This window comes from Rhododendron vialii, chromosome 1a, assembly GCF_030253575.1.
Source record: "Rhododendron vialii isolate Sample 1 chromosome 1a, ASM3025357v1".
NCBI classification, from domain to species: Eukaryota; Viridiplantae; Streptophyta; class Magnoliopsida; order Ericales; family Ericaceae; genus Rhododendron; species Rhododendron vialii.
The window spans coordinates 10,083,760-10,098,586 of NC_080557.1; the positions used below are offsets into that span (position 1 = coordinate 10,083,760).

Sequence of the window (14,827 nt, forward strand, 5' to 3'; positions counted from 1 at the left end):
GCTGTCGTATGCCTTGACGGCCAGATTGGATGGCGTTAGGTCACTCTTTGAGAATCCCAAACGGTAGGCAACCCTCATCGGGCAAACGTTGATGGCCGAGCCGTTGTCAATTAGCACGGTTGGCACCCAATGTCCCCGGCACTTGACGGTGATGTGCAACGGGCGGTTGTGAGCAGTTCCTTCAACGGGAAGATCCCTTTCGGTGAAAGTAATGGAGTGCTTGGAGAGGAGTGGCAGCACGAGGGCAATCATGGCCTCGGGAGTGATGTCGATCGGTACCGTGAGCCGGGCCAACGCGGAGGATAGCTTCTCTCGATGCTCCTTTGATGACGAAATTAGGCCCCAGATAGAGACAGCGGCCGGAATCCGTTCGAGCTGTTTCAAAATGGCGTCTTCTTCTGGAACCCCATTTGGAAAGAGCGGATCAGTTCTCTGAGCAGCGGGAACAGTGGCTTTCTGACCGGGCGGATTGGACAAGCTCCCAGCCTGGAGGTTGGATGGCTGAAACACTCGGCCGCTCCTAGTGACGTTGGCCACATCCCACCAAGATGATGAGTCAATAGAATCCCACAGATCGGCCGGTACTTCTTCCGGCTTGCGCTTCCCTCTATCCGTTGATGCCACCGTTGCAGCCGAGTCTGTCCCCAGAGCGGTGTCCTATTCCAAGTCTTCCATCACTAGACCTTCCCAAAAGGCGGGATCCTGTGCAGCCTCTTCTTCAAATGGCGCTCCCGGGTTGGTGACGAACGGAACGTCCCAAAATCCTCCATCGACGAGAGCAGCATTGACGGTCCACACTTCGTTCCCCATGTTTAGGTCGACAATGTTGTCGACGTCCCAAATATCAGCTGGCGGTGAGGTCTTAACGGTTTCTTCCGCATCCCAGAGGTCGGCCGGAAGCGCATCTAGAACCATGATTGAGCAGTCGTCCCCGGGAGCAGAAACAATAGGGCAAGGCTGTTCCACAGAGACGAAGTCGAGAGTAGGATCGAATTCATGGATGCGTCGGTCGAGTGTGTCAGCAATAGCATTTACCAAGGGTAACATGGCGCCTAGTGGGCGACGAACGTCGGGCACAATCTCCCCCTCTTGGAACTGGTCCCAGTACTTCTCATCGAAGTCGTTTTGGTCCACATCAGTCTCGAGACCTTGACCCAATTGCCATCCACCAGGCTGTGGATCCCACATGTATTCCTCGGCTTCCACTTCGACTGGGTTTAATTCGGGCTGGTAAAAGAGCGCGAACAAAGAGAGACCATCCAGAGGGTCAGCCTGCGCCGCGTTCCATTCTACCTGCCACTGGTCTAGCCATATTTGATTGACCTGAGGGTGCGCGGGGAACCCCATGTTATACTGTTCAGTCCAATCACTGCAAAGCTCTTCCCATTCCTTGGCTCTGTCCTCCATGGCCCAACCGGCCGCCATCATGTTAATGCTTGGTTCGGAGGGAAAGGGTATGACTGGTCTTGGGTTGAAGGTTGAGGTAATATGGTCGGTGGGGTTGAATATGGTGGGGCTGAGGTTTATCTGGTTCACTTGAGGGTTAGGGTCATGTTTGGGTAAGGAATTGGAGATGACGTTGGGCTTTGTGGGTGGAGTCGGAAGGGTGCCATTGTCCACCAAATCCTGTATCGCATGACGGAGGCGATAGCAGGAATCGGTGTAATGGCCGGGCATTTGGTGATACGCACAGAAAGCGTTGGGGTTATGGCTAGGGGGTGGATTTTAAGGAAGTGGAGTTGGGGCTAGAGGTCTGAGGTGCCCGGTTTTGATTAGCTTTTCCAACACCGAGGAGAGAGGCGCCTCGAAGTTGGCAAAGTTACGGGGTTGATTGCGATTTCGGGGTCTTTGAGGGGTTTGAACCTGGTTAATGTCGGCAATGTGGTTAGAGTTTTGGGTAGAGGGGTTGTTGGCAGAGTTCGCGTTGGCGTAGCTGTTGCCACCGAACAAAGCAGTGCTGTTCCCGGTGTATGCACGGGGCTTTGATTTTGAGGCTGAGGTGGAGGAGGAATTGTCACTCCTAGGCAGAACGCCGGTTTGAAGGGCTTCTTCGATGGCCAGCCCGGAGTCATAGAAGGTTTCGAAGTTTGCGCCCTGAACCAACACAAGGTTTTTGGCGAAGTCGGGTTGCAGATTACGGGAGATGATGCGGATCTGATCCTTCTCGCTTGGGCGGTCGGGCATGAGAGCGGCCTTGGCTCTCCATCTTTGGATAAAGTCTGCAAAGGACTCCTTTGCAGTCATCTTGGTGGATTCCAACTCCCGAGTGGTCATTTTGAGTTGGGCGTTGTAGCTATACTGAGCATTGAAGGCCGTGCCAATGTCCTCCCATGTTCGTCTCTTGGAGATGTCGAGCGAAAGGAACCATTGGAAGGCGGGACCGGCAAGAGTTTGCGGAAATAGCTGAGCCATGGCATCCTCCTCGACGCCATGCAATTTCATGGCTCCATGATAGGCCAACAAGTGAGTTTTCGGGTCTCCAGTACCGTCGAACTTTGCAAAGTCGGGCCATTTGAACCGGTCGGGCAGCCGGGCATTCGGAAATGGGCAGAGGCGGTCCATGTCTAGTACTCCCGACCCTTTTCTTTCAGATTTGGCGACAGCTTCTTCCAACTTGGCCATTTTGGCGACCAAAGCTGCCACTTCTGGGCTTGGAGCGGGATTCTCAACCAGCGGTTCCTCCTGGCCGGCGGCTCCCTGTTCACGCCTTTCACCTCCTTCCCCTCCTGCTACCAGGGGAAGTCGCTCCTCGATTAGGGTTTGAAGATTGGCCATAGAGGCGTCGGCCTGGTCGGCTCTCTGTTGCATGATGGCCAGGTTGCGCTGTAGATCGGCTAGGACGGTTGCAAGATTCGGAGGTGGGACACCCGCCATGGTTAGTACTTCTGTTTTAACAAGCTTGGGAGATGCTGGTGGAGATGGAATAGACGGAGGGGACTCGTGCGGAGTAGTCGGTGGTGAGTCCTCTCGTGACACAGTGCAGGCCAGAGCTTCCGTTGCGGTCGACTGAAAGACGAACCCCAAATCAGATCCTCAAACAGACTCGACGGACAGTCCCAAGTAGGTTTGGCTCTTGATTTCGGAATTCTGCTTTGACATCGGCATGACTAGACGGCAAAGTATAAGAGCTCAGTGACAGCCTGCAGTCATTTTATTTGAAAGAATAGACGGGAATTGAAAAATGATCATGCCAACGTCGTCGGTGTCCTCCTAGACTCTAGAACTATGAGGAGTCTGCTTCACGCCACTCGGACGGTTGCCATGGAATCCTCGGATTTTCTTTTCGACGGTGTATCCTTGATTGAATCAATGTTACTAAGGGATGGCAAAACAGCCTAAGTCTTTGACTTCCTCCTTTCTCAAAGTTTCAAAGTTTGGTTTTGGAACAACTCGGTGTAGATGTCATGATACCGTAACCGAAATGGCGTAAGCAGCACTGTGCCGGAGCCTGGTGTAAGTGATTAGAACTTTTAACCTGAGTGGTCTAAGCATCATGCCATTTTCTCCGTTGTTCCTAGTTTTCGGTTTGAAACCTCGATGGGGTTTTAGACAAGGACTTAGGAAGTATCGATTTCCCGAAGTCTCATTGATTAAGGATTTGAAAAATCTGGTAACGTGCAACATCGAGATGCACGACTCGTCATTGGTCCAAGGCAAACGCCGAGTGGGCGCAAGACAGACTCGACAAAAGACATCCTAAAAGCCGCCCTAGCATGCTCCTACGCAAAACGATCATGGATGTATGTACAAGCATGAGATAGGAAAAGCGGTAACACATAAACAGGACATGGGGTTAGAAACAAGTAATCCTACCCTGCGGGTTCCTGTCTTATGTTGAAAGGTTCTAATGCATTGTACACGCTGTAGAGGCCGGTTTTGGCTTAAAGGGGTTCCTTTGACTAGAGCCGCGATATACCTCCCATTGCAACGCGTAGAGCAAAGCAATGGTCGAACGGTAGTACGACTCATCATCGTCCAAGGTTGTTGGGCGTTCGAGGACCCCGGGCTCCAGTAAACTGTGCCGGTTACCCAAAACACCTCAACGGGGCTGACCAACCATCGATACGAACGGAGAATGCCGAAGAATGACCAAATGAGAGAGAAATGCAACGCTTTTGAAAACGAATGCCTTTTGAAGCTTGGCCCACTTTTGTTAATTGATACTTGTAGAAAACTACACAAGAGAACAATAGTAAAAGCCCCAGTTCGGATTGGTCGGACGCTGAGATCATGTTACGTTACCATTCCGTTCTTCAGTAGCGCGGAGCGTACTGTTTTGACAAGCTTTTGAAAATTGTTCAATTATGTATTAATCGCCAAATATCAATCAACGCAATAGATCCCCAGCAGAGTCGCCACTGTGGGCACGCGCCCTGGAAATTTTGTTTGTAAAATTGGGTGCGGCCCTTTTTGTTGGAAAAGCGCGGCGAAACGCCTCGATTCAGAGTCGCCACTCGGGTTTTAGCGGTAAGAACACCCAAGGAACCGAACTCGAAAAACGTTTGCCACGTTTGTTTGAGTTTGAAAAAGGCATAGACCGGTCCGTCGCCACCTTCGATATCTGAGGTTCGGGAGCCAGGTTACGAGAGGGGAAGGGTTTTATGGCACCCCTCTCGCCCAATCCGGAGATCGGTCTCTACTCGGGCATTTTACAAAACATTTGCATTTCTCTCATTTAATCATTTTTTTTAGCCAGTTAGGGCGGGGGAACAGTTAATGGGGGTTAAAACTTTAACAAGTTGTGATTTATGACAAAAATGCTTATGAATGGCTTGATTGCAATGCTAAAATATAGATTGAGAACAAGCACTGAGCAAACTGGACAAATCGCAGTACGCTGCCCCGCAAGGGCGTGAGTAAGTTCTACCAGCATGCACTGGCTGAGCCACCGCATGTTGATATGACCTGCGCACGCCACAGGGAGACTGGCGTACTCCACTCATCTGGTTTCACAGTCCTTGTTTGCAACCCTCTGGGCTCTGGAAAAGGACCAGCGCACACCCAGGACAAACCATGCAGTTAAATAAGCAGGATATATACATTTACAGACAGATGAGATCGCTTGAAGCCATGAAAAAAAGACAAGAAACCCCCTAAACAATGTGGGGACAGAAAAGAGGCCAAGACTGAAATAAGATGCAAAGGGCCAGCCACTGGATCCTAGCTTTAACTGTCGTACGCCAGTCATAGACTGTCGTACGCACGTTGGACCCTAATCCAGTGCTTGATTTTTGCATCATCTGGGCTCTGGAGCATGACCAGAAGGATCCCAGGGGCCTTTTAAGCAGATAAGAAGCAAGTATTAACTACTACATCTAAACATTTCTAAATATACAGAAAGCGGTAAACTGGTTATTTAGCATGCAAGGGTGACTAACAGGAAGATAAAACGACAGAAATGGTAGTCCATGATCCCCACGCTAGTAGTGCTCGTTCTACCATGACTGGCGTACGGCATATGGTTACTGGCGTGCGCCATGTATCACCTCATACGTTGGTCGTATTTTGCCAGTTTGAGGCTAGGGCTAGTATTACTTACTAGCCTGGGCCTCACTGGTTCCCCTCAGGGGTCAAGAACAGAAAGGGATACAAAGGTGGTATACCTTTTTGTTTGAGGATTGAAGGTGGTATTGAACTTTAAAGCTTGGAGATGGAGGTTTGATGGTGACTGGGTGACAGTGGGATGTATGGAAGTGGACTGTTTTCTTTTCTCTTTCAATGGAAGAAAAGAAATGGAGAGCAAGAAGGAAAGGAAGGAGAGAACTTCTTCTTCTTAATGAGGCCAACCCCTTGCAAATGAATGCAAGGGGGGGTATTTATTGGGGGGGGGGGGGGGGGGGGGGGGGGGAAGGCTGAGATCAGTTTGATCTAGGGCCTTGTTTGGCTGGTCAAAGCAAGGTTGGAGCCTCCCATGCATTAAATGCATGGGACTTGCCTTGATGGGGGGTGTAGGAGAGAGAGGGAACGTCTCTGCCGAAAGTAATCATCAGGGACGCTGTAGCCGACGTCAGGGTGGCACAAAAGTCCCGCCCAAGTTGCTGAATAAAGTTGATTTGACTGGGTTTGACTGGCGTGCGCCATTATTAACTGGCGTGCGCCAATAAAAGATGGGCCACTGGTCGATGACTGACACGTGGCAGATGACTGGCGTATGCCTTCAGGACGCTGGCGTATGCCAATTGGGTTTTGCTGGGGCTGTTTGGCTCTGGTTTGAAGGGTTTGAAAGGGGTTTTGAGAGAGGTTCGGGACGCTCAAAGCTCAACCACACCTTTGTCCTTAAACTGTTTTCGACTAAGATCATCATTGGGGAAATAAAAGATCGACAAATAATGCTATCTGGACAGTCCAGAATGGGGTGTCTACAAGAACCAGAACACCTTTAGATTTTTCAAGATGCCAAGAACTAGAATAAGGGAAAAAGTTTTTGTCAAAGAGACCGATTGATTGTGTTATATCTATTCCAATGGTCGTCTTTATTCACTTGACCTTAACAGTCACACCTATGGATGTCGATCATTCATTAAGTTGTCGACTAGTTCTTCTGCGTTGTGTATTAAGTATTTGTTTCGGAAAATGAAATATTCTGTTTTGCTATGTATACCTATGCGTTATTCGAATATTCAGCAAGTACAGATTTGAATGGAAGGTCACAGTTTTCTATCATTGGAATAGCAATGAGATATAAAATGAGTACTAGCGAAAGAACGAGGAAGTGTTTGTCTCTAAACAGGGGGTCCAATACATCACTAGCCACTACCTGTTTGATAAAAAGCCACAGTGGAAACCATTCATTGAACCCTTAAGGAATTCAAAAAATGATGTTTTAACAGTTTCGTAATAGCCAAGTTCATGAGAAAAAGGTTGGGTAGTTGGTTCCCTTATTTCATTTAGTTTGCTTGGGAAGAGCAAAACGCATGTCCATTGGGGGCCTCACATTTTAGGAAAATTTAGTTCGCTATATAGCCCACAAATTATGGTAACAATACAGTTTGGAACACCTCATCATAAGCACAACTATAAATCGCTCTGCACTTGAGAATTTTCATATCGACCTCTCATCAAACTTTTGGCGGGGTATAAAAAAACAAGAAAGCAACTCAGACTTGACCGTTAACCTTATATAATTTTTTGTGTCATCGTGCCTTTAAAAAAAAAAAAAAAAGGTGTTTTGAAATTTCATTCCGTTATTGAATTGTAGAGACTTTAAACACACAATTGAGCTAAAGTGCCACACTGCATTGATTTTTATAAAACACGTGGTGGGGTATAAAAAATTTACAAACACAAATGGTACTCGAAAATGTAGCTTTCTATTTCGTTCTAGAAAAAACAGAGCAAAATAGAAGAAAGCAACAGTTACGCAAACGCCTACTCTGGTGAATACTCTCAAATTCCTTTGAGTTTTTCGTAAGCTCTCTCTTGGTGCAAAATCTGAAAGCACTACGATTCGTGAAGATGATATTCCCCTCCAACGATTTAGCCTCACATTGAATGGAGTCAATTAAACGCAACAAGATGGAATCAACTCAAAGAGAAAGAGACTTACCGTCACACTAGCAAGGACGTCGGAGTGAGTCATCGCCAGAATGAGGTCATCGGACCAGAACAAGCAGGGGGGGAGAGAGGCAAGAGGGAGGGAGAGAGAGTCAGATGAGAGAACGTCAGTTTTTGCTGAATTGCTTGACGGGGAGAGGGAGAGAGATGGGTAATTGGTTAATTGATAGATTGGATTATTCAGTTTCAAACCAACGTACCGTTTAAAATCATGGTGCATACGGTTCACAACCGTACCTAATAACTGGTTAGTACCATAGGTCTCCCTGTATGTTTTTTTTTTTTTGGTCAAAGCTTAAAGGTGCTTTCATTGATACGAAATCATACATCGATAAAGGGTGGCCGCCTCAAGGAGGGAGGAAAGCAACCACAAAGGATGCCTAAACTCATAAACGAACATTCAAGATCTCACACAAGACTCGGCTCCAACCTTGAAAAGCCATCAAAATGACGTAGAAAATCCACCACAAAAACACCCACAAGGAGAGAGAAAGTCCCACACAGGGGAAGAAAACCAACAAAAACAGCAAACAAAAACTACCACAAGGGCGGTCAAGATACAGCAAAAACCACGGAACGGAACCTTGATCACCACAGCTGCCACACCCCACCTTACAACACCATCTCTACCTCTGTCCCCATATGTTGATGAGGTCTCATTTTCTCGATTTATAGAAAGTCAAGGTGATATTGAGAGGAAAATTTAGAGTTGTCTATCTACTTCAATAAGACTACGCTTTCCAAAGTCTCAACACGCTTTTAGGCAGACATTTTCATACATTTCAAATGCACTTTCACATATTCCACAATATCCACACACTTCAACAAATACAACCCAAAGAAAATGTTTGAAGCCAAATCATTACTAGATGAAAATGATGCAAAAAAAAACAAACCACAAACAACATCAGACCAGAAGGCTAGGGTACACCACAATTGAAGCAAAATCACGAATAACCACTCTATTACAAGAAGTTCTCCAATAATAACATGAAATGCAGGCCAAACTCGTCATTTTCTTGCCCATATATCTTCCCATCCTATATTCCAACGATATGTCATGTAGCAACAAACCTTCCTTCCTAGCTTGTACCTGCAACGGGAATTTACGAGGGTGAAAAAAACACATAAGTACGAATGCCGGTTAACCCTGATGACACGTGATGAGCCCATTCGATTGGGCCGGCTTATGATGAGGGTAATTACTAATACCACTTGTCCTAGTTTTGTAAACACAAATTTTGTGGGATTGGGTTTGATTCCTCTACCAATTGCGGCAATCCATGCCAGGATCGAAGTGTAAGGAATTTTAACCAAAGTGATCAAACATGATCTAACGTCTTATTGACATAATACTTACCAGGTGAAAAATAAGTTGATAAGTACGGTTTATTCATTCACTACAAGAAATTTAGGATCTAACAACGGTTTTTTAGCAACGGTTAAAAAAACCGTTGGTATAGATGGTGTATAGTAACGGTTTCCAAAACGTTACTAGAAACAGGACTATAGCAACGGTTTTCATGTGACCGTTAGTAGATTACAACACTATAGCAACGGTTTTCATTAACCGTTGCTAAAAACTGGACTATAGCAACGGTTTTCATTAACCGTTGCTAAAAACTGACCTTTAGCAACGGTTTTCAATAACCGTTACTATAAACTGGTCTATAGCATCGGTTTTCTTTAACCGTTACTAGAAACCGGATTTTTAAAAAATAAATTAAAAAAAACCGGTTAGTATAGTATAAATATTAAAAGGTGTATAATTTTTCACAATTTATTGGCTAGCACAGTTGGTTCGCGCACGCGCGCGCACACACGAGGTCGAAGGTTCGATTCTCAGGAGGAGCAAGAATATTTCGCCCGCCAAGTGGGCCGCCACAAGGGTGCCACGTCAGCGCCACGCGGGCGACATGTGACTGCCACGTCAGCGCCACGTGGAGGCTTACGTCACACAGTGGTTGGTTTTTAAAAAAAATGAAAATTGCCTTTAGCAACGGTTATAACCGTTGCTAATGAAACCGTTGGTAAAAAAAAATCTATACCAACGCTCGTCAAAACCGTTGCTATACCTCTATAGCAACGGATATATTGCAACGGTTTGGCTGAACCGTTGGTATAGCCTAAACGGGTCTCTACCAACGGTTTTTGGGTTTTTTGGCAACGCTTTCGACCGTTGCTATAGAACGATTTTCTTGTAGTGATTGTAAGCTGCTGTAAGTCTTGTTTTTCACGCGCAAGCAATAATATTAGGTGGACTTGAATCAATATGCAGGCGAAATGGATGAACCAAATTCAATGCACATATTGGAATGGGGTAGCAACTGATTTCCTAATTGAGAAGTCATGAAATGAAAGAGCGTTAACATGCAGCTCATACCTGACAATGCGATCGATGTTTGCTATTTTTTTCTAGCCACTATGTCTGCAACCGTTCTCCTCATTCTTATCACCTTCTTAGGCAACTTTCTTTCAGCAAGTTTGACAAAGAATCTAGGTCTACCAATTAAGAGCATGAGAGATCCTAGAAAGAGTCCCATTGTCATTCCACACCCGTACCCTATAACCACAATTTTCCAAGTAAATCCATCCAAATCTGAATCGTCTTCCTCATGTTGGAACACTGGTGGCTGTACTTTTGTTTGATTATCTCCACATTCCTTCGACAATGGAAATCCACATAATCCTAAGTTCCCAGCATATGAACCATTCTCAAATGTATTAAATTGTCGACCATTGGGTATGGGTCCATGGAGACGGTTGCACGAAAGGTTCAAGATCTCGAGAAATGTCAAATTTGTTAGTTGGCTTGGAATTCTGCCGGTGAGGTGGTTAGAAGAGATGTCTAATGATTCAAGGCTCGTCAAGTCTCCCAAAGATTCAGGAATATGGCCTGTAAGACTGTTATGAGAAAAATTAAGCACTTTGAGGGAATTGAGCTTTCCAACGGCATTTGGAATTTCTCCACTGAAATTGTTGGATGAAAGATCAATTGTTGTGAAGATAGTCAAAATTCTCACCAGTTCGATCTCAAGGCCCTTTATTGTCACTAGGAGAGAATCATGATAATAACTACCCCCCACACTCATGTATTGTTTGCTCGGCATAGTTGTGTTCTTCATAGCTCGGAAATTTTCGAAGTACCTCATTGGCAAATGGCCAGTGAACTCATTATAGGAGAGGTCAACAATTCGAAGCTTAGGAAAGGAAAATTCACTCATTCCAGTGTTTATGGGACCATGAAATCGGTTGGATCGTACGACAAGAACCTGTAACTCAGAAAGAGTCCCCAACCAATTTGGAAATGTATCATTAAACTTGTTGTTTCCGACGTTTAGAACTTCCAAGCTTCTACAATTTACCAAAGATCTTGGAAGTGGTCCTTCAAAATGATTTTCACTCAAATCGAGACATCGTAACTGGTTGGGCTTTTCAAATGTCAAGGGAAGGGTTCCCTTAAATCCATTGGAGCGGAGACTTAACACCATGAGAATACTACTAGAATTACCCAAACATTGTGGAACCTCACCGCTCAATTTGTTGTGAGACAAATCAAGCATTTGAAGGAAACTCGCATTGCAAAGCAATGAAGGAATCTCTCCATAAAGACTATTGTTTGACATCAAAAAGTACTGTATAGAGGGGGGTGGAATGAGAAGTGGTCCTTGAAGTAAATTGGAACGAAGATCAAGAGTTTCTAGTCGCTCCCAAGAAAATTGCTTTATGTGTGTGAGATAGTTGTTAGAAAGATTCAAATACCGCAGTGAAGCCTTACCAATGAACGCAACCCAGTTCAGAATCTGCCCATGAATTCTATTGGTTGAAAGATCTAGTTCTTCAAGATTCTCTGAGGCTCTTAAGAAATCAGGGAACACCTCAATGTTGCAAGACGACATATAGACCCCCCTAAGGTTGGGAAGGGTATTGTTGACATTGCTTCCAGCGACCACCGAAAGATTAGTGTTGGAAATATCAAAGTACTCAACATTTTTTAGTATATGCAGATCCACAACACCGCTCAGATCATTTGATGCAAGAGATAGCCAGGTTAGATTTGCAAGAGTTGAAATTGACTGTGGAATGGGGCCACGAAGTTTATTGTCACTCAAGGAAATGGATCTCAATGGTAAATGATGCTGGAACTCAGGGATTTCGCCAGTTAAATTATTGGAACTCAAGTCTAAATCAATCAATGACGGAAGAGTAAACAACGATGGAGGTATTACCCCACTAAAAGAGTTATAAGATGAGTAGAGCGCTCGCAGGTTTTGAAAACCACTTAAATTGAAAGGGATGGGACCTGTGAGTTGATTGTAAGATATATATAGAAGACTAAGTTGTTTCAAGTTCGCAAGCCAGAGTGGAAATCCACCAATCAAATTGTTATCCCCTAGATATAAAGTCTCCAGCTTTGTGAACTCGGCAAAAAGAGGAATTCTGCCTTCGAGGTTGATGGAGGAAAGTCCTAACAGAGTGAGTTGCTTGAGATTTGAGAGAGTAGATAGGACTTCACCGTCAAAACCATTTCCCGACAAATCTAGTTCACGGATCTGCGTAAGGTTCCCCAGAGATTTAGGAATGGAACCCCGTAATTTGCACAAAGCAAGATTCAAGTAATTCAAAGACTTGAGAAAACCAATGGAATTAGGTAGTTTTCTAGATAAACTCGTCCAATGGAGATCCAAGGATTTCAAAGACTTGAGATTGCCAATTGAATTAGGTAGTTTTCCAGATAAACTCGTCTCATAGAGATGCAAGGATTTCAAAGACTTGAGATTGCCAATTGAATCAGGTAGTTCTCCGGACAAATTAGTATAAGAAAGATCCAACTCCTTTAGAGAACTACCACTACCCCAAGTTGATTTTGGTAAATTGACAATAAGATCTTCGTTGTTTTGTAACAAGAGCCTCTGCAAGTTTGGAAGGTGGAAAATGCTATCAGGTAAGTTCCCTAACAATTTGGTCCATGACAGGTCTAGAGCTGTTAAAGAAGACAAATTCGTCAAGGACTCGGGTAAACTAGAAGATATATTTACCTCATTTAGGACGAGTTCTTGTAACTGGGTTAGGTTTCTTACGAGAATTTTGAAATGGAGCGGTTCAAGTTTCAGCCGATAAGAAGAGAGATCAAGTGAAATCAGTTTGGACAGGAGGGAGAGTTCAGATGGGATTGAACCTGAAAAAGCAGACCGGGATAGGTTGAGGTGCGTCAAACTTGCAAAGCTGCCAAATGCATATGAAATGCGAGAGAAATTGAAGTGATTGAGAGCCAGATTGAGCCGTTGGAGGTGAGAAAGCTGGAAAAGGCTGCTATTGGGTTGGATAGTACCATATAGCTGGCTACAACTGAGATCAAGCCCAATCACGTGACCAGTCAACCCATTGCACGTGACCCCATCCCACTCGCAACAATCATGAGCTGCATTCTCATCCCAAGACAGGGTCTTTGGATATGAAGGAATACCAATATAATCACAATAGTAAGAAGCACTGCTATTTATAGTAAACATATGCTTAAATTGCAGCAGCGCAGACCTCTGATCATGACGACACAAGGGGTTGTTTGCAGAAGAAGCAAAAGACGGCCGGAGAGACAATGAGGAAAAAGCAACCTGATATTGCGAGAAACAGAGAAGGATTTGAAATAGCCAAGTTAATGCCCCCATCATTTGTTAAAATGAAAAGAAATACGCCTAACAGGTTGAGAAGAAAGAGAAAAGATGAGAAGGGGCTTTGGGTGATTATGGGAGTACTCTCTAGCTTGCCCTTTATAACGGCCGGAGTACTGATTGCATAAGCAAATACTCACTCATTAAATTATTTTCTCTTAACTTTTGTTAGAATTGGGTAGAATATTTACATCACATTTTTCGCCTCGATGAAAACAATTAGAAAAGCATAAAAATAAGGGTGGGGATAATGCCACGAGGGGTTTTTCTAATGCCACGACAAGTCATATAGTGTGGCAATATTGCCCTCAGCCATAGGGGTCTGTATTCTTCGCCCCTCTCTCTCTCTCTGCGTGGCTGAATTCTTCTCCTCTCACTCTCATCTTTCACCACATCGAATTAATTCAAGTCCTCTCTTCTATTTCCACAAGAGACCATCGGAAAGTGATGGGCTTGAAATTGCAGGTATGCTATTTGAGACCATTGTCGGATTCGGAGTCTCAAACCCAACCTCTTTGCCCGACTAGATTTAACAATTACTGCAACGCTGATGGGGAATCAAGCACAATCCGTATCAATCTCTTCTATGTATCAATTGGAGTATAGAAATTGAAATTCTGAATGTTCCCTTGGTTATAGCAAAGAGAGGGAGACACGAGAGAAAAGTGCAGATCAAAAAAAGAGAGAGAAGTGGGTGAAAGGGAAGGGCGAAAGTGGGTTGTCAGGAAAGTGGTAACTTGAGAGAGAGAGAGATGTGAAGTGAGGTGAGAGAGAGGCTTTCTTGGCTCTGACTTTTCAAGGGTATAATGGCGATTACAACTAATTAGTCGTGGCATTAAACAAAAGTCTCGCGGCATTAGCAGCTCCCAAAAATAAAACTAAAGTTGGAAAAAGTTCATTTAAGATGACGAAAATGACTAAAAAAAGACTGGCTTTATATGGATTTTTTAAAACTTCGGTGCATATTTTTATTCTTTTCAATTTCTCTCATCGAAACTAATGCTGTAATGTAAAAATTGACCGAAACTGTTGACTGGGCTAAGGGACGGAGTTCTTTTTTTTTTTTTGTCAATATTGTACATAACAGCGGGAGTTAGTGGGAGTGTTAGAAGTTAGTATTATGGGCCGGCCCAGGGGTTTTGTCAATATTGTACATAACAGCGGGAGTTAGTGGGAGTGTTAGAAGTTAGTATTATGGGCCGGCCCAGGGGTGAGTCCAGCAAGCCCTTGGGCTTGGGCAACCTTGGGCAAGGGCAACAAAAATAGAAAAATTGATGATATATAAGAAAAGATATTTGTATACCATAGATGCACTCGTTGATTAGGGGGATTATGGCATTGGTGGGATTATGGCATTGTCTCATACTTCCAAGTCAAGTCAATATGTTGATCAAAACTCTTGGCCACGGGAAAAGATATTTTCGCCAATTCCATCGGGGATCAGCTCCCCTCCGTACTCCATCTCTCCGTACTCCTCTAAACTTCCAATTTTTTACCATATCTTGAGCCCAAAACTATGATCTGAACTATTTATCTAGTAGAACACGCAAAAATATGAGTTTACAAAAAATATTAGTGTGGTTTGAGTTTTATAGACGCAC

At 44.6% G+C, this 14,827-nt stretch overlaps 1 protein-coding gene across 3 annotated transcripts in view; it reads right to left on the reverse strand.

Annotated features, from left to right (window-relative positions):
- The window catches only part of LOC131300879 (receptor-like protein 53), a 38,362-nt gene extending 25,002 nt beyond the window's left edge, over nt 1-13,360 (reverse strand). Inside the window, exons 1-2 of one of the 3 annotated variants that reach the window (XM_058326910.1) lie at nt 9,938-13,360; nt 8,629-8,647 (exon numbers count right to left, since the gene is read on the reverse strand). In XM_058326910.1, the coding sequence (XP_058182893.1) occupies nt 9,960-13,226 (3,267 nt within the window). In that variant the 5' untranslated portion in view covers nt 13,227-13,360 and the 3' untranslated portion in view covers nt 8,629-8,647; nt 9,938-9,959. Of the gene's footprint in view, nt 1-8,188; nt 8,648-9,937 lie in introns of those variants that run through there. The other 2 variants (XM_058326896.1, XM_058326902.1) reach the window with 2 other exon arrangements.
- Between the last annotated feature and the right edge of the window lie 1,467 nt (nt 13,361-14,827).